Genomic DNA, 21,295 nt, shown 5'->3' on the forward strand with positions numbered 1-21,295 from the left:
CTAGTTCTTATCTCGGCTTTCCGCCAAAACAGTAAATTAGCCTTTTTCAAGTCACACACGAACTACAATCTGAGAAAATAAATATCACAACGTGAAAAAAATGATAATGATAATCCATCCAGTGGCGGATCCAGAGGGGGGACGAGGGGCACCGCCCCCCTAACGTTGTCTAAAGTAGTGTAATCTACCTAATTAACGCAAGTTTGCATTAATTAAACTTGCTCCTAACGCAAGTCTATCAGATCAACCTATTTTGCGCCCCCCCCCGCCTAAGAAAATCCTGGATCCACCCCTGAAACCATCACATCTATTCCACCAGTTATTAGAAGAAAACAAACATCCTCTATCAAATTTCAAATGACATTTCTATGGCCCAAAAACGAGCATAAACGAGGAAAAATTAAATAAAAATTAAAGGGAACATTTTTCCTTACCAATAAAAAAAAATATAATAAGAAATAGTTTTGATGCTCCATGGCACAATATTACTATTTAAAACAACAGACTATGGTGAAACCTAATAGATAATCTGTGCTAAAACTGTTCGGTTGCCCCTTTTTGCTAAACAATTTTGTGGCAAATTTCAAATACTCCCGCCACTTCGTGGATCCCTCTCCACTATGAAATTTCGGCTCTTTCCCTGTTGCAGTATTGATTAAAAGTTAACACTAGAAATTTCCTTATTTTCAAAAATTCCATCAACCGCCCACTACTTTTTTAGAAATTCTACATAGGCCAATCCGTCAAGTCCACTGTATATAAATAATAGATTAAGTCATAATTTGTATATAAATTAACTCATACCTGTGAGATGGGAAAGTTGCAAACCACTTGGCCGGCTCACCAAGTTTTTTTCTGCTCTTGCAATTACGAATAATACAATTTCAAACCATTTCTCATTGAGTGACACATACATACTAACCCGCTAATGCAAGAAGAAGTGGGAAGAAGTGGGAGGAGCTGTTTGTTCGCACCGAGAATGAAGAGCCAGAAATTATCTGCGATAAACTTACTGCTAAATTTTTATACTGTGTTGGGAATCAACAGATTGTTTATGTTTGAATTTTTACAGGGAGCATTGTCAAATCTAGCTGATTAGTTTTGCTGATTTATTTTCATGGCTTAATGTAGCAACACTGACGAAAACACTGATTTATTTTCATGGCTTAATGTGGCAACACTGACGAAAATGTGGCACTACCCTGAAAACTTCATAATTTTGAAATAGACAAAAGAAATTATTAGAAGATGGTGGTTTTCAAGCATAAATATACCTAATATGGTTCCAAGGGAAAAAATGTTTCTATTTTGATATCCTTGTAGGGGCGCCGTTGGGGGGTGCGGGCAAGAGGGGCAACTGCCCCCCTCCCCTAATAATGTGGAGACAAAAATATTATATATCCCGTGCCCTTGACTATCCGGATATGGACCCCTCTTTCCCGTCAAAAAAAATGCTGGAAATTCACCCCTGTATCCTTGGTACGTTGAAAATTTTTTGACCAAATACTTAGTATTTTAAAATGTTTTTTTAAACTTATCTACCCTTCCACTCCTTTTTTCAACGGTAGAAAGAGAATAAAAAACTTTTCATCAAAACAGCAAACAAAATAAACTAAAGAAACCCGAAAAAGCTTGAACTTCCCTAGGTAACGTCAGCAGGATCAAATAAACTTGGAAATATTGATGCGAATTTGAGAAGAAATCTTACTTCCAGCAGAGTAACAAACGAAAAAATGTGTAAACTTTTGCAAAGTCAGTAGTATTAAAAGTTATTTAATAGTTTTTTGAACTAACTTTAACTGTATGAATCTAGCTTGGTTGGAATTCTCTACACTGTGTTATTATTATAGGTTGTTCAGAACAGTTGTTCAATTGGACAAAATAACCATGGCAGATTTTCAGATGTGGGTTTCTCCGTTTTTTTATTTTTTTTTTCTATTTTTCTTTCTTTATAAGTAGATTTTCATATTTTTCGTTGTTTAACCGTTCATTTTAGCTTGTTTTTTTTTGGCTAATTGAGATTTCCGGATGCAAAATCGAAATTTCGAGTTTATTTTATTAATAATCTTAACAGAAGTCTTACCTATCACTTAAAAGTTTCCATATTTTCCTTTTATTTATAGTTGACATCTGATATTTAAGCACAAATTTAAATGAACATAATAAGTTTGATCTACAATTTAACCCAAATAAATTTGATCTACTACTAAATTTTCTATTTGATAGCATTTGCTAATACAACAAAGTGTAATGCAAAAAGAGCAGATGCGGAGAAAGCCCCAAATCTGTCACAAAGACATTTAAAAAATTCAATCCTACAAACATAGTCTTTAGAGTACATAACCAAAACTCTAAAAAATGACAGTAATACACCACCCCCACAAAGTTCGAGTTATACATAATTGCTTTTTATGTTTTTTTTTAATTGAAAATCAGCTAACGTGTTTCAAAACAAGTTATACGACATTGTTTTTGTGTAATAGATAGTCATGTTCTTAAAAGTAACTAGTTGCAGTAAGTTCTGTAGGACAATCCTTGCAAAGACAAAATATCTAAAAGGTAAAAAATAATATAACGACAAAAATCACAATTCCTTTCAATCATAAAAAAAACAACGGGTAGAACATTGGGGAACAGATTTAAGGCAGTGGAATCTTTAAAACCATAAATGAATGTTTCGGCTCTATCTCCAAGGGCTATCCTCAGCAAAGCACTTTTTGCAACAACAACAAAAAATAATAATGAAATACTAAAATTAGTATTTAATCACCAGGGGGTTGGCAACCGTGCTTCTACACTTTAGGCTTTACATATGTCCAATAAACGGTTTAATTTGAAGCTTACCTTGTTTCGTCTGCCTTAATAATTTTCTTAATACCATCCAGACTCAATGTATGTATTATCTTATTCTCTTGTAGTGAATATGCATATATGGCAGTGGGATCAACCAGCAATAGCATGGAGAAATGCATGTCTAACACATCAAACAATCCATACGATATTCCCTAGAAAAACAAACAAAGAGGGCGTGACAAATCTACCTTGTCATACCAAATAGACAGACGTTCTGCAAGTGAGCGCAAAACCTTCACTTCATTAAAAAACAAATTTACTATGAATCACTCTCTCAAATAGGCTACATAAATACACTGATCGGTAGGATTCTAGAAACTGATCCTAATTTAATTTTTAAAACCAAGAGTCTTTCAGAAATCGTGCCTTTTTTCTTTACCTTTTTACAAAATTTCATCAGTAATTGTTTCTACGTTTATGAAGCTAATGTTTAAAACAATACATCACAGGAAAATTTTCCAGAAAAATGAGATTCAGGGAAAGTGAAATGATTCCGGATTCAGATTCAGGATTCAGTGAAATGGCGGCGAAAGAAGACATAGCTATTATCTTTCAGATGAAACTTTACACATATAAATTCATCTTCTGTAATCTGAAACAACATTATTGTGTTCTTCAAACGTTATTCTGTTCTTGGAAGTTTAACCTTTGTGCTGTAAATAAAAAAAAAACTTTCCCGAAACGATTTGTTAAAAAGAAAATTGGATTGATATTAAAACGTAAAACCCACACAAATAAAGTCATAGAAAATCTCATAGTTCAAACAAATTGAAATTGCTACAGATGAGTAAACAAAATCTAAAACAAACTACACTTAACATAACCAAGTTAGACTTAAAATAACCAGATATTACCACAAATAAGAGAACAACTACCACTTGCTCGACTTCCAAAGATTAGAGTGTTTTTAGATTCGAAAGATTTTATTGTTCTTAGGAAAGAAAAACTTCCCTAAGAACAATATATACCAAACTTATAGAAGAGCAACAAAAAATTTCTTAAAATAGATACCGGTACATTTGCGCTTTTCAAGTTACTTTAGTATTTCACACAAAAAAATTGACTATCTTTCTTTTGATTTCATTTTATTCAGATGGAAAATTTATGCCTATTGAAACTTTTGCAACAACAATTAGTGACTATTAAAGCAATCTATTACTATTTAGTTACTATTTAGTATTTTATTACTATTTAGCTATTTATTACTATTTAGTTACTATTTAGTAACTATTTAGTTTGGCAATCTTTTAAATTGGAAAACCCAATAGGCGAACCACCATTTCATTTTCAATTCAATGGCAAGGAACGAATTTATAAGAAAGAAAATATAAAAAAAAACGTACTGCATATTACACTAACTAAACAATTTGATTGGATATAATTTCTTTGATGTTAGAGAAAAAGCTTTCAAAATAAATTTCGTTTTCTTAGAACCCAGGTAATATACTAAGGGGGGTTCTGGCCACACTTGCATTTGTGGTAATTTCGGTTTGTTTGAGGTTTAACTTGATGATTTATTTTAATTTCTTTTCAGTCTAGGTTTGATTTATAGATGAATAACAGCAGTTCTTGATAGGCTTTAAGTTTCCGATGATTATTCATTTTAATTTCCTTTCGTTTTAAGTATAATTGGGTCATTCAGAGTAATTTCTCTTCTTTTTAATTTTGACCTGTTATGTAACGTTATTTCTGCCTGTTTTAGTTTTTAATATCGCTCTTTACTCTTCTTTAAAAAAACTTTTATTTGGAAAGCAGTTTTTTTTTAAATAATAAAGGATCGTTTTTATCTGATAAGGTTTTATTATGTGTTATTTATAGAAAAATTTGTGAGAAAATTTCAAGTTTTTCTGTTTTAAACTTAAATTGTAAGCAAATTTGAATCTTCAGTGGCAATTTTTGATCAGTTGTTGTTTTGTGTGGTACATTTTATGATAATATTTTTACTAAAAGATTAGGATGAATAGGGATGGGATTTTAAATCCCGTCCGATGAATAGGGACGGGATTTACTACGGGTTGAAAATCTCTGTATGATTTTTTGTCTTCTATGGAGCTGAATGATCCCCATGCTGTGAGCACCATTGAATATAGACATGTCATTCCACCTTTTAATTGAACGAATCTTTTCATGTTCTCGTTTTGTTACGACTGTCATTGTGTTTAGATAAATGACAGTCCTGTTTTTTTTTTGTAAAGATTTCTGTTTGGTTGTCTACAAATAGAATTGAATTCATTTCTTTTGGTAAAATATTCTCCGTTTTTTATGCAGGAATTTTAATAAAGACAATTGCGTTTAGTTGAAGATATAATACGCGATTGTATCATTAGAAGATACAAAATAAATTATCATCATTATCTTCAACAAAACATGATTCTATGTTGAGATAAAAATGCAATTTTTGTAGGGCATTTTAGTGAGATATGGTAGTATTTGCATTATCATAATACATGTTAATTAATTAATAGTGTCATATTATATATTGATATACATAATATTTAGATAGTACGCCATAGTCTCAATGAAAACAACATTATTTGCGTCAGAAGGGGGGCGGGGGTTGCAAGACAGACCCTCTAACCATGTCCTATCCCCTATCTTGCTGAGAAGGTGACCGCAAAATTTTAAGTGTTGATAATCGTTCAAATTTGACAGGCAGGTTCTTACAGTCAAGAGAACTTACCCCAAGCAATGCTAAAACACTTACTTTAAATTTTAGACGCTAGGAGGCTTCAAAGTCCTATACTCCTGGGGGTTCCTGATTTACGGAGCTTTGAAGCCTGCTGACGCCTTGAGTGAAAAGAGCCAATGGTCTATTTCTTGAGGAATGTCTCTTTAACTGTCTCTCTCGGCCATAGAAGTTGAGCAGTCCTGGGCAGTAGTGTTTCTGCTTTCAAGGAATGCAGATCTACTTTGACATAACAGAAGTAAACATGGTCTTTCTATCTTCATTTAGTTCATATCCAATCAATATCATAAAGGGTTGAAATTAACTATGAATGTTATGCGCGGTTTTCGTAAGTAGCAGAGAGTGTTTAGGGTCTATTCATTATTTACATTGATTTTTTTTTGTATAAAAGTAGTAAAAAAGTGTTTTCTTTTATGACTATAATAACTAAATACACAGTTAAAAATCACTTTTTTCATTTTTGTCTGACAGATCAGCTGAAGTCAAGTGATGTATTCAGAACTCCCTGGAGTGGCGTATCACGATCTAATTCACGCACCTTGAAAACACTTTTATTTAACAGTTTTGAAGATCATTCAAAGCTGAGTGAGAAGATTCAAATCCCTGGAATGGTGTACCGTGTTTTAGTCTATATAATTAAAAAAAATGTCAAATAACTGCAGAGATCACGGGGGGGGGCTGGCAATGCCCTCCAGCGCTGAAAGACTTAGATACACCTTTGAGTGAATGGCCAACATAAAACTAAATATCACGGCAAAAACAAAATACATGCATACCTTTGTATTAACCATCAGTTGACATGCTTCATATTCAATATTTCTATGTGCTTCTTCTGCTAATTGAACTTCTGCTTTGCCAATATGTTCGTGGATCTTAGTAATACTACACCCAGAGAACTCATGAAGAATAGCATCTGAACTCACGAGCACTAGCTTATCATCCACTTCTTCTCTTTTGAGCATTCCTCCAACAAAATAAGGTTTGTTTGGTGACTTATTCAATACCCTACAAAAAAATATCAATATTAATGCTTTTAATAATCTTACTCCAAGCCTAAAGGAATTAGACAATTTTGATTTACTTAAGTTTGAGTCACGTATGGAAGTGCTGGATAAGTATACTTTGGAACTAGATTAAAAGACATATAGGTTTACTTTTCATATTTTGCTTGGTACAATTAACAACATTTTTTTTTTATTGTTTTTACAGGTCAATAAATATAGTTTTATACATTAGCTTCATAGCACATAAGATTAACTATTTATTCTACTCTGTTTGTTGATTTAATTTTTGGTCGTCTTTGTCTAGTAGCCCACCCTCGCAAACTTAGCTTTTAATATGTTGTTGATTGATTTTGTTTCTATTCTAACTGAAAAGTATTACTGTGCTATAACTGTTACTACCCAGGCTTGGTTAAACGAAAAGCCAAGGAATGGATACACTTGGAAATTTTTCCAGTATTGTGGTGGCAAGCCTGGAGAGTATCAGTGTAGGGAGCTATAGGGCAGGGAATTTTTATATTTCTTTCAAATACTGTATACAATTACTGTCGTCTTTGTCTAGTAGCCCACCCTCGCAAACTTAGCTTTTGATATGTTGTTGATTGATTTTGTTTCTATTCTAACTGAAAAGTATTACTGTGCTATAACTGTTACTACCCAGGCTTGGTTAAACGAAAAGCCAAGGAATGGATACACTTGGAAATTTTTCCAGTATTGTGGTGGCAAGCCTGGAGAGTATCAGTGTAGGGAACTATAGGGCAGGGAATTTTTATATTTCTTTCAAATACTGTATACAATTAAATTTGGTAATGTATTTTTGGTTTCCATGGGTGAGGGAGGGGGGGGGGGCTTCCAAAATTTAATGTTCTCCTTCATATTATGTATAAATGGCCAACTTTTTTATTTTACATAACATATATTTACTATTTAAACAATTACGGTAGTTTCTTATGCAAAAAAATTATTGACTTAAAAGGCACATATAGGATATGTTGTTTGAATTTTCTGCAAATTTTTAGAAAATTGCAGTCATTGCAGCGTCTTAAGTTACGAGTTAAGCAGGGCTATGTTCTATCCCTGTTCATATGGATCATTTTGATGGACTTGGTCTTAAGGAGCATAGGACTTAGAGATTATACTGAGGATTTTAGCATCCTAGATGAAAGTGCGAGTAAAATGAATGAACTTTCAGATTTTGTTTGTTCAGAGTGCTAGAATAAATTTGAAAATTAATGTTAAGAAGACTAAGTCACTAAGGCTTGGAGTAAGTGAAGATGAAAAGGTGATGTTGAGTAACGAAAAGATCTATAACGAAAGACGTCACTTACCAAGGTAAGTGGCAGCATCACTTACCTTGGTAGTATTATTAGTAAAGACGGCAGGTGCAGTGAAGATGTTAAAAGTAGAATAGCCAAGGCCAAAGTGGCCTTTTATGATATGTGGATTTTATGAGTGGGGATATAAATGCATTGGAGGATTTATCACTGTGTCTTTCACAGTAGAATTGCCATATTACATCGTCGTATTTAGAGATGTTGAGTGTCCTAGAGTCTTGTGAGGGTCGAATTGACATTCTTGGCTTGTGTGAGTCTTTTCTTACTATCGAAAATTTTCTCTTCTCGTATTGTTTACCAGGTTATTCATTGATTTCAAAAACTAGAACTATAATACAGCAGGGTGAACTTGCTCTCATGCTGAAGGATTGACTAGGGTACAGGGTGAAGGATGATTTGGCTTGTTGGATTGAAGGTAGGGTTGAAGCTGTTACAATAGATGTGCAGCTAGAAACAAGAAGATTTTGTTTTGCCTAGTGTACCGGCCTCCTGGTGCTGTTCCTGAGAAGTTCTTTGAGAGCTTTGAATGTTTTATGTCATGAATAAGAGCGAGTACTTTAGATTGTATTTATGCGGGTCATTTTAATTTTAATCTATTACATCTTAATGGGGTGAATCTTGATTTTTTTTAATTTGATAGTTTCGTCTAATTATTTTCCTACAGCTGGAATTCCAACTAGAATAATTGATCATTCAGCAACTTTAATTGATAATTTTTTCTGCCTGGAAGCTTGATTTGTAAATGCGTTTGTAATGTTGTGATTGTACCGGGATCTGATCATCTCCCTATAATTTGTTCATTCAAGTCTGAGTCAAGAGAAGCCTGGGAGTCGGGAAAAAATGAAAATAAGGCAACTTAAGTCGGCAAATTTGAGAAGATTTGAAGAGGCTATTAGTTGTACATCATGGGATGAAGTTTTAGAAGAAAAGAAAGATGTTTCAGTTGCTTTCGATAAATTTAAAATGTGCTTTTACCGGTTTATGATTCATGTTGCCTGATAAAAATTGTGAAGAAAAGGGAAAGGGACCCAAGAAAACCATGGATTAATGCTGCAATAATAGAAAGTTTTGAAGAAAGAAGCAAGCTTTACCGTTTGCATCTGGAATCTAATACGCAAGAAGACTTGGAAAGATTCAAGCGAGCAAGGAACTTGGTGAATTCTCTGAGGAGATCCGCTGTCAGAAATTATTGTTCTGAAAAGTTTAGTGAAAATGCTGGTGATAAGATAGATTATAAATGACGTATTGAAGGGTGAACGTAAAAATTCATGAAATTTATTGAATGACAGGTGAGTGGCAGAACTGAAGAATAATGCTGATGAGTTTTGTAAACATTTTTCAAAGATTGGGACTTTAATTAAAAGTGATATTGCTCAGTCTAGTGATATGAGTGTTAGTGAAGGTTTCATTGAAGAAAGAGGATCTGTAGAAGCAATGGTTATCGAGCCCTGTACTGTGCTGGAACTCGAAATGGTTATTAAGACAATTAAGTCGAATTCTGCCAGGATAGATGGCTTAAGTCTTAAACCTTTTAAAGCTGTTGCATGCTATTTATTACCATCCATTTTATTTTTGATTAATCTTTCAATGGAGAAAGGCCAATTTCTAAATGCTCTAAAGCAGGCAAGAGTCATACCACTGCACAAGGGTGGAAATAAGCAAGAGATTACTAATTGGAGACCAATATCAATCCTACCTTTATTTTCAAAAAATTGTGCATGGGTGACAATATTGATATCTTGAGTCCTTGGGATGACTATGCAATACTCAGTTTGGATTTAGAAAGGGCTACTCAACAGGTTACGCGATGCATCATTTGGTTGATAATATCAACACTGTGTTTGAAAGTGGAAAAATTCTGTTAACAATTTTTATTGATTCTAAAAAGGCTTTCAATACGGTTGATTTTGAACTATTACTGTGCAGACTTAGTGATTTGGGTATCAGGGATAATTGTCTTCAGTGGTTTAGATTCTATTTACATGGAAGGGCAATGCGGGTTGCAATTACTGATACTACAAGTGCTGCATCACAAGTAAATTGTGGAGTTCCACAAGGATCTGTTTTGGGACCGCTTTTATTTCTAGTATATATTGATACGTTAAGACTTTTTCTTCTTGGTGCAATTCTTACAGCATTTTCAGACGACACAGCAATAACAATTGCAGAGGCGAACCTTCTAGATCTCGTAGTTCGTGGAAATGATGTCCTGCAGTACCTGAATACATTTACTGGTTTCAGTTTTTTAAGTGTTAATGTTAGTAAAACTAATTATATGATTTTTAGCCGTACCAGTATTGTGATAAATTCTTTGGATGGTATTTGCTTTGGTGGTACTATTATGAATCAAGTTTTTGAAACGAGATATTTGGGATTTTTTGTTGATTGCAATTTGAACCAGAAGAAACACAGTGCAATTATATCGTCCAAGGCAGCAAGAGGCCTAGGTTTACTTCGTTGTTTTCGTAATTTTTCCCTGTTCCAGTTTTTGCGATTATTTATGTACGATTATCCAACCTTATACTATATTTATAAGGGCAAGTAATTTTTGTGCTAATTACAGAAGAATCCAGACGATTCAGAATAAAGCAGTTCCTCCTTTGGAGGAATGTGCTAATTAGGAGTAAATTGAAACCAAAGAAAAACAGTATGCATTGTACCTATTGTAGGGCTCCTAATTCAAAAATTGTAATTGAACTCTGTTCTTTATGTGCATGTATATGAAATTGTATTTTATTAGTTGTAAAAGCAGAATTGTCGAATTTTAGGCGAGGAGATTTCCTTTGCTTCCCCCCCCCCCCCCAACATACATATGTAATCTTCAGACTCAGTTTGCTACTGGCATAAGGGCAATTGCTCAAGTTGTGTAAGTACAGTTTTTTTCTTACACTAATAAATCTAGCATCAGAATCTTACATAAAATAGATCTTTCAACTGATAACAAAGGTGAGAGAAATTTGTACCTTCTAAAAAGCACTTTTTTGCTAGCTACATGAAACATAGTTACTGATGAGTCTTCACAGCATATGATAATAACCTCGTCCAAATTGCTCCATAACAATAATTCTACGTTTGATCCAACATCAAAGCTAGTATAATGGTCTGTTCCACATTCACCAAATTCAAAGAGGTGAACCAGATTGTTGCATGTCACTGACACATATGTAGATAATTTTGATGATGATGCCTTAATGGCGGGTTGAATTGTTGGCTAAAATAGAAAGCATTCAAACAAGATTAGACGAGAGTAAAACATTTCATATATTGAGAAACTTTCAAGAAAGACAAAAGTATAACAATAGATACAAAAATTTTGGCTATAGGCCTTTTGCTAATATTCATCCTCAGCAAAATCAAGAAGAAATCTAAGAAATATAGAAATTACTTTAATCTCAAAACTCCTCAGTAAAACCAAATTAAAACTAATATCCTAACTAAAAGAGCCTTAGTAATATTAATATACACTATTTTATTAAGGAAATTTGTTGTGAATTTTAAGACTCTACATGGTTTGAAGAATTTTCTATATTTGTGCTGTTCCAACAAATCCAGATCTCCAATCATCAGCAAGATCTATTTAGAAACACTGATATTTAGCTAATGGCAGTTTTTTTTTATCAGGATTTTTTTTACATTTGATATTATACATGTTGGTGCACCTGAATTCTTCATTTGTAGATTATAGTGGGTGCGTGAGCTGCATACATATCACACAGGAGCTTGGCTCTGTTCAGCTCATCTTACAATATTCTAAATGATAAAATAAAATACTGCCCCCCCTCAAACGAAACCACTGCATACACTGTCTATTCAATACTCTTTCCAAGCATATTAATTTCTGCTATTGCAATTTAATCCTGGCCCCCTACTTTGTGCAAAGAATAACCAATTTGATTCCCTATTCAATGGTACGTTAAAATTTAAAATGTGTTTTTCAAAATCTAGGGGAGAGACAAATTTATTGATTAATTTTTTAAAAGAAACTCCAAAAAAGGAATTCCAAAACAAAGAATACTAAAAAATGGTATCTTACAAATCCAAGGAGAGTCACATGCCCCCCCCCAGTAGGCACCACTTGTAGTCAGTCAAATCTAAACAGTCAAGGCACAACCATTAAAACTATCTACATCATATGGAGGATTATATCTGAGAACACACTGTTAGTGATGCAACAGTAAGACAGCTAACCATAAATGTCAGCCTATTTGAGTCCATGTCAGTATGAATTTTTGACCTAATCATTCAGTAGATACAAATCTTATTGATCCCTATGAACATAAAACTGACCTGATTGACCAAGAGAATCCTATGAACCTACCTCCTCTTAATATTGCCAACACCTTTGACAAAGTCTGCCTCCGTCTGAAGCTAAAAGTTGTAGGTTTACATTTATATGCTGTAGTATGAATCCACAGGATCTTTTCAGAAAGGAAACAACAAGTAAAAATTTATGGAGAGATTACTAAGATCTTCATGTCTAATGTCAGCAATGTTCTAAGGGAGTAGCTCAGGGAACAGTATTGGGACCAACACTCTTTAACGTTTGCATAAACTACATCCCAAGAGTTGTCTAGAAGAAGGCGAGTCTCTATGCTGACATCTCAATGATTATCCTCTGTATCCATTCCTTACTTTAGTCTGGCTTTTACCAGCTCAAGAATCTGGAAAGATTGCAACATCTACAGTTTAATAACCCAAATCACCCAAACCAAAATAAGTACTTTGCACAGCTTGCCAATAAAAGACAAACTCAAGGTCACTCAAAGAAGTTTCATAAGCCCTCAGTCACCTAAAGAACAAGACACATTTTTTCAGCTAAAGAGTGATGAATGATAAGAACAAATGGGTGAAGAGACCATTTCTTCAGCATCACCCTAGGTTTTCATAAAGAGACTTGACAAAGAATGGGATGCCAAACCTTCAAGTCATGACTGTGATTGGCTACATATATATATACAGAAGGCAAGAAGGCAATTGATGAGTGATGAGCCAAAAGTAATACCAGAGAAAGGTGATACAGAGCTCTCAGCTGCCATTCTTAGGAGACATCTGACAGTTTATAAGTAAGGTAAGGTTAAGAATACAGCATTGGACTTTACAGCCCCTACTGGCAGTGCTGATCTCTGTTTCTTGGCCTTTTAGCCAGGAAGTGTAATGGGGGGTTGGGTTGACTCTTAGAGCTGGGTTGACTCTGGTTGGGCCTATAGAGTCATGCCACTTACCCCTGTCCTGAGCCAAATAATTGGGTACACTAGGATTTGAACCCTTGCCCTCTTGGACAAAGGATCCTAAATTTCCGCACACCAATCCGCTCAGCTTACACAAAAAAAAACTAAAAAAACACATACAAAATTTGTTTACATCCATTTTGTAGCGTTTTTACAAGTCAAAGAACATTTCGGGTGGGGTTTCAAATCCCCCTACCCCCCCCCCCCCTCTAGGTACAGCTTTGTCTGACAGTCCTGTATATATCTCTTGGGTAGGGGAGCTTGGGGTTGGTTTGGACACTGCCATTATAAAATTAAGTTTTGCAGAAAAATTTTTGCCAGAAATCAGGAACAAGTATTGATAAGTGGCCAACTTTGTGTAAAAGTTTCCAAGCACTCATTTCAAAGATTTCCCCAATGAACCACTTTTTAAGCTATTTTTTTTTGTCTCCACTAACATGTCCCAGGTTTTGTAGCTATGCTGTTTTTGTGAGTACATAGTTGAGTTTTGGCAGGTACTTAGACTTGTCATGTCACTAGCTACAGCTAGTCACAAAGTGGACTCACCTTAATTATTTTCATTTCTAGAAGTGATTTCTTAGAAATGGACACTGAGGGGTTGATTTGGATGCCATAACCTGGATTGGTTTGGACAACTTTTTGGAAGTGTCCGAAACAACCCTGTTTGTTCAAATTAACTCCAAGAGCGGAGATACATGCAAAAAGAGAGAAACAAAAGACATTTATATTATCTGATACATTGCATGTCTGTTTAGCCCAAGAATTTAGGGTACAGCTTTTTTATTGAGGTTAATATGGAACAGTACAAATTTCTGATCTATCAATAAAGTGAACATACCAATTGATGCCTTTTTTAATGCTCTTTATACTCTTTCATTTTTTTTCATCCTGGAATATGAAGGCACAAGCTTAGATAGACTAGATGACTATTTCTTAAGCAGAAAAGTGAGATTTCTATCAGATTTTCTGAGGCAACAAGTCAAGCTAATGCAAGTGGTTCCAACAAAGTGGTTCTGGGAAGATTATTTGATAACCTTGCCATAGTCTATGCTAAATACCAAATCCTTCTGGACCATATTTGGAACACCAACAAAAACAGGTGTTCCAACTGTATTACCTACTCCTAGAGTGCTTGCCAAGAAGAGCCAGAAGCAAGTGGCCTAAACGACATCAGCAAAACGTGTTCGAAATGCAACCATGGTCTGTTTTGTTAGTGTGACAGGTAACCCTTCACCCTAGTTTTATCTTTACAAGGATTAATTTCAAACCACAGATGCTGAAAAATGAACCCCTTGGGTGTTTTGGGACTAGCTCATCCAAGTGGTTAGATTAATTCTGAAACCTTCTTGGAGACAATGAAACATTTCGTGAAGTATACCAGATCATCAAAAGAAACCAAACTTTACTGTTACTGGACAATCATGATGGTTACTTGGACATCTAAGTAGTCAACTACTGCAAAAAAAATGGGGTAATCTTAAACATCTTCCAGCTCACTGCTTGCATTGCTTGTAACCTTAACATGTTTTGGTCTATAGACCATTCAAACAGTATTGAGAAACAACTTTAACAAGTAGTTGAACTTTGATCCAGGCCAATGTAGTTCCATATATGAGGCAGCAGAACTCAGCTGTATTCCATACCTCAAGAAGTTTAGCTTGAGTAATATTTTGACTGGCTGTAGAAAGCCTGGACTGTGGCCATTTGGTACTTATGCATTATAAGTAACCCACTGCTATACACAAAAGAAGTCAAGTTTGGTTAATGCTAATGAAATAAAATAGGATGATAATACAAAATATTTTTGTATCTCTCAAACAACAAATACTATTTTCCCATGTGCCACCTACAGTTACCAAGGATAGAGGAGTAAAACAAAGAGGAAGAATTAGAATGCTTACAGATCAATGGAAAAGGAAGAATTGGAGTGAGCAGTAGAAAATAGAAAAAAGATCTCAGAAGAAAGTTGTTGCCAAACTTCCAAAGAAATCTGAGCATGGCTGACCAGGGTGAAGATATTGAGGATGAACTACAAGAATGCTATTCATAGGTGATAATTCTTATGAACCTCTACATCGTGGAGAATTGGAACCAGACAATCTGTTTATTGCAAATCTCCTATCTGCTGATGACTTTGTTCTTGTAATATTTGTTGTTGGAAAAGGAAATGTTTTCTATGCTACATGTGTTACAGATTTTGGTTATAATTTCATGAAGGTGATGTTTCTAAAAAAAATTCAGATTCAAAAGATGATTTTATGTCTGGAAACTTCCATGTCCAGTTTTGACAGGTAGTACAAAGAGAGCCACAAAAGCTCTTGGCTTAAACTTTGATTTTTCTATGTTTAACTTTCACTAAAGAAGTTTTGTATTAAGATATTAAATAATAATTAAAAGTTTTATAACTATATTACAAGATGTCTGAGGCAACTCATGGCATGTCCAAAACAACCCTGTATTCTGGGGTTGTTTCAGATGATTTTTGTGTTTTTTTAAACTGTTTCAGAAAAAAACATGCAAAGGTAAAAATCGGAAAAAATTCTTGTAGGTGCAGAATCCCTAGACACACATTGGGGTGCTTGAAAGGCCCAGATATGTCTGTTAGTTAACAAGATTTATTAGAAAGAAAGAAAAAACGTCCAGGTCAACCCTGAGCTCACCTACGGGTCTATACCAAACTAAAAACAAACTCTTAAACAGTAGAAGCCTAGAACTGGGGCTATTGAGAGGGAAACATGTTGAGAAATGAATTCTTACTTCATAAGGTGCAGAAAATTGTAGTTAACGCATTTTGAATCTGCTTCCTCTGTTTTTTACCCCCAACTCCCATAGTGTGCAAATATCAGCCTACAGGCTAGACCAAATTATATATTTCCCATGCATTTTCAGGTTATTGATTTTGTCAGCATTGATTTAATTTACAGGTACAAGGGTTGAAACAAGAGTAAAGTATGGCAAAATGTGTGGGGAAATACATAATTTGGACGAAATATTTGTACATTTGTGGGGAGGGGTAAAATATAGTGGAAGTGCATTAAAAATGTGTTAAACTGCAACTTTTCTGGCCCCTCCCCCTAAATACCCAAGATATACAAAAACTAAAAGAAAATGCTAAAACAATGAAATTTACATTTTTGAATAGGCAAGATGTTGCTTTAACCAGAATGTCATGTTTCTTTTCTTTGTTTTCCATTTTTAAAAAGTATATCAAATAATACTTTGGTAAATTATGAATCAATTTCACATAGAGATAAGTTCCAGACTAAGAAGATCATTAGTTTAATTTAGGAGCTATAACATATGACTAGACTGAAACAGTGGACAAATATGCTATAAGGTTACATATTGGACCATCAGGGGAGGGTGTAACTGCAAGTGAATTGATTATTATATTTGGAAAGAGCATAAAAGTAGGAATCAAGTAGTCTTTTCACCTTGTCCCTGTGGTTCAAGGAGTTTACCCACTTGCAGAAAATACCCCCCTCCCTGGAAAATACATCCTTGTTGAAAGGAAATGATTCCTAAAAATGATTCTCTCTGGTATTACTTTTGGCTCATCACTCATCAGTTGCCTTCTGTTCAGGGCTTCCACTATCCCTGAATTTTTTTATATTTCCCCATTAATCTCTGTGTCCCCCCAAAAAACAATAGCTTGGGCCTAGGGTCAACAAACACTTGAGCCTATGGGCATCAAAGATTTAAATCTGTAAAATATTACTTTAGCTACTTTTGACTATCTTGGAAAGGGATTAGGTTAGGAAAATGAAACTTTTAGGGGTGGCTCTACAGGCTAAAGTATGCCCCAGGAAGATAGGCCTATTTTGAAGTACCTACCTCCACTCCTTCTCCCTCTAGAGGGTCTTGACCTTTGGTGACCTTTAAAAATCTGTGGCTTATAGAAGTGAAACCTTGCAAAATAGATCTTCTGCTTAAATGAAGTACAACAAAATTGTTTTCAGCTTCACAACTTTGCTCAATCCCAATTTATAAGGTTTTAAAGATATGCAAATACATTTTGTAAATTTTGGAAATAAAACATTGATATGGCTTAAAATTCTGCTCATACAACTGAAATTGCATTTTCAGAACTAAAGCCAAAGAAAAAAAAACTGATAACTGAAAATTAAGGTAAGATGTTGTTTTGTCAAAATTTCAATAGGTATAGGTCTAGACCTGTCATGTAGACAAATTTCAGGACCTCCTAGAGGGAGAAGGAGTGGAGATAGATACTTCAAAATACCTTACTGGGACATACTTTAGCCTGTAGACCCACCCTTGAAAGTTTCATTTTCCAGTACTGATCTGTTAACTGGACTCTTGTTATATCTCAAACTCAAGACACTTTGAAAAACCTGTTTTTTAATGGGATGATACAAGACACCACTGTAGAGAAATACAATGTATAGCATGGTTTTAATTGTGAGTACAATATTTAAAGTGTTGTTTTTTGGGGTTTAGAGGGGGGGGGGGGAAGGTACCAAGGTTAGATTACATATTTAATATATGCTAAAATTTGTATATATGCCCAAATTTGTTTCTAAACTATTATATAGTCATCCTATTTTATTTTATTTCATTAGCATTAATCAAACTAGCACTATATAAAAGAGTCCAGTTAATAGAACAGTACCCATTTTCCTAGCCTAGCTCCTTTTTAAGATGGCCAAAAGTAGCTAAAGTGGAATTTTACTTTAAAATCCAGGGTAAAATTCTACTTTAGCTACTTTTGGCTATCTTGGAAAGGGGTTAGGTTAGGAAAATGGCACTTTTAGGGATATGTCTACAGGTTAAAATATGTCCTGGGAAGGTATTTTGAAGTACCTACCTCTACTCCTTCTCTCTCTAGAGGGTCCTGAAATCTGCCAGTAGATTTTTACCAAATCATATTATTGACTTACAAATAAAGTGAACATACCAGTCAATGCCTTTATTTATGCTCTTTCCAAATATAATAATCATTTTTGTCAGAAATGAATTTTACCCCAACTCCAATATATACCAATTCATGGAATGTATTTGCAAATTAGGGGGGTGGGGGCAAATTTTATTTCTGATGTAAATGGGAGGTAAATTTAAACTTTACCCCCACCCCCTAATGTGCAAATATATACCCTTAATTGGTATTTAGGGGTGGGGGTAAAATTCCTTTCCAAAAAAATGGTTATTATACTTGGAAAGAGCATAAAAAAAGGCATTGAGTGGTATATTCACTTTATATGTAAGTCAATAATATGATTTGGTTAAAATTTACCAATCTGCCTATACATAACAGGTGTATATCTATTGAAATTTTGACAAAAAAATATTTTACCCTAATTATCAGTTATTAGTTTCTTTTTCTTTGACTTTAGTTCTGAAAATGCAATTCCTGTTATTTGAGTAAAATTTTAAGCCATATCAATGTTTTTTTTTCAAAATTTAGGAAATGTATTTGTATATCTTTAAAACCTTATAAATTGGGAATGAGCAAAGTTGTGCAGCTGGAAACAATTTTGTTGTACTTCATTTAAGCAGAAGATCTATTTTGCAAGGTTTCACTTTTCTAACACAAAGATTTTTAAAGGTCATCAAGGGTCAGGACTGTCTAGACAGGGAAGGAGTGGAGGTAGGTACTTCAAAATACCTTCCTGTGACACACTTTAGCCTGTACACCCATCCCTGAAAGTTTTATTTTCCTAACATAATCCCTTTCCAAGATAGCCAAAAGTAGCTGAAGTAGTTTTACCAAATCCAGCTCTGCATATATTTACCAAAATTTGCTAATTCTCCAAAGCCTAACTCAATTAGGCTAGGCCTAGCCTACTTTCCAAGGTGGCATGCACCTTATCATCTAGCCTATAATTTGAAGCAGTTATTTATTAGATATTTGGTAAATATCTACCAAATCATATTATTGGGTCAATATATACAAAATCATATTATTGAGTTAGGACTAGCCTAAAGTGAATACACCATTCAATGCCTTTTTTATCCTGATTCCAAATATAATAAGCATTTCTATCATAAATTAATTTCAGCCCCCCCCCTATATAGGTTATACCTAACCTAACCTAACCCTTAATGGGCATATAATAGGGGGGGGGGGGGCTGAAATTCAATTACGATAGAAATGCTTAATATATTCGTAATAAGCATAAAAAAAGGCATTAAATGGTGTATTAACTTTATTACTAAATCAATAATATGATTTGGTATATATTGACCTATTATTGACTTATGCATAAAGTGAATCTACCACTCAATGCCCTTTTTATGCTGATTACAAATATAATAAGCATTTCTATCGGAAATGAATTTTAGCCCCCCCCCCTAAATATGCCAATTCAGGGTATATATTTCTACATTAGGGGGGTGGGGGTAAGGTTTAAACGTACCTCCCATTTACATCAGAAACAAAATTTGCCCCCACCCCCCCGAATGTAGAAATATAGGTAAATTTCTACCAAATCATATTATTGGCTTATGCATAAAGTGAATATACCACTTGATGCCTTTTTCTATGCTGATTATGAATATAGTAATCATTTCGGTAAAATTCTGCTTTAGCTACTTCTGGCTATCTTGGAAAGGAGTTTGGTTAGGAAAATGAAATTTTCAGGGATAGATCTACAGGCTAAAGTATGTCCAGGGAAGGTATTTTGAAGTACCTACCTCCACTGCTCCCCCTTCTTGAGGGCCCTAACCTTTGATGACTTTTAAGAATCTGTGTGTTTTAAAAGTGAAACCTTGCAAAATAGATCTTCTGCTTAAAATGAAGTCCAGCAAAATTGTTTTCAGCTTCACAACATTGCTCAATCCTGATTTATAAAGTTTTAAAGATATGCAAATACAGTTCCTGAATTTTGAAAATTAACATTGATATGGCTGAAACTTCTACTCAAATAACAGGAATTGAATTCTCAGAACTAAAGCCAGAGAAAAAGAAACTAATAATTGAAAATTAATGTAAAATTTGTTTTGTCAAAATTTCAATAGATATAGACCTGTCATGTAGGCAAATTTCAGGATCCTCGAGAGGGAGAAGGAGAGGAGATAAGTACTTCAAAATACCTTCCCAGGACACATTTTAGCCTGTAGAACCATCCCTGAAAGTTTCAATTTCCTAACCTCACCCCTTTCTAATATAGGTAAAAGTAACTAAAGTAGAATTTTACCATCATTTCTATTGGAATTTCTACAACCTAACCCTGAATTGGCATATATAAGGGGGGGGGCTGAAATTCGCTTCCAATAGAAATGATTATTATATTTGTAATCAGAATAAAAAAAATGCATCAAATGGTGTATTCACTTTATTCCTAACTCAATAATATGATTTGGTAGAAATTTACCGAAATATATACCCTGAGTTTGTATACATAGTGGGGGGGGGCTGAAATTTATTTCCAATAGAAATGATTATTATATTCATAATCAGCATAAAAAAGGCATTGAGTGGTATATTTACTTTATGCATAAGTCAATAATATGATTTGGTAGATATTTACCAGATATTCAACGCAATGGATTGAAAGAAATTGATGTTCACAATTACCTGTGTTGAAGGGTGTATAATTGCCAAAGTAGTAACATCATATAAACATGCAACTGAAGAATGCAAACTTGATAAAAATGTTTTCTTTGATAAGGCTCCAGAGAAAAATGTCTGCTCAGAATTATAGCCGTAATTGGTAGCTTCCTCTTCACAATCTATATTAGTTGAGACATTTCCCCAATCCGTCATTTTTTCAAATTTTTGATATTTGTATTAATTGCTCGGGTTGACGGTGTGTTGCCACTAAACAAAAAGTCAAAAAGAAATTTTGACCCAAAAAGTGCGAGAAGCCTAATACTTCGGTATCCATGCCAAACAGGCAAGACTCACCGGCCCAGTGACTAGCTTATCGGTACATAATCTAACAGAGAAGTATAAAACACTAAAAACAAGCTCCTATTCCTTAAACTAAAGAATATAGCTTTTATCTTTTAATACTCTCTTTCTCCTTGATTTTTCACAACTTCAAACATCGTAATTAAATAAGTCAGTTCAGTAAATTCTATGGACTGTACATCACCCTGGTTTTCTTTTCTGCAGTAAATAGCGAATAGCTGACATTTAGACAAAATGGCGGAGCGCTTTCAGATAAAAAGGTGGAAAGCAACATTAGTCAAACATTTATACAATCAAGGATCTTTTTTTAACTTTTTAATCTC

At 34.3% G+C, this 21,295-nt stretch overlaps 1 protein-coding gene across 1 annotated transcript in view; it reads right to left on the reverse strand.

The window, feature by feature from the left end:
- The window catches only part of LOC148940762 (kinetochore-associated protein 1-like), a 340,431-nt gene extending 319,599 nt beyond the window's left edge, over window positions 1-20,832 (reverse strand). The window contains exons 1-4 of the mRNA XM_089105067.1: window positions 20,637-20,832; window positions 10,838-11,085; window positions 6,316-6,544; window positions 2,845-3,005 (exon numbers count right to left, since the gene is read on the reverse strand). Of these exons, the coding sequence (XP_088961193.1) occupies window positions 2,845-3,005; window positions 6,316-6,544; window positions 10,838-11,085; window positions 20,637-20,825 (827 nt within the window). The 5' untranslated portion in view covers window positions 20,826-20,832. The remainder of the gene's footprint in view (window positions 1-2,844; window positions 3,006-6,315; window positions 6,545-10,837; window positions 11,086-20,636) is intronic.
- Between the last annotated feature and the right edge of the window lie 463 nt (window positions 20,833-21,295).

The sequence above is a fragment of the Artemia sp. Qi Xiang Cuo genome, chromosome 19 (genome assembly GCF_049724085.1).
Source record: "Artemia sp. Qi Xiang Cuo chromosome 19, ASM4972408v1, whole genome shotgun sequence".
NCBI classification, from domain to species: Eukaryota; Metazoa; Arthropoda; class Branchiopoda; order Anostraca; family Artemiidae; genus Artemia; species Artemia sp. Qi Xiang Cuo.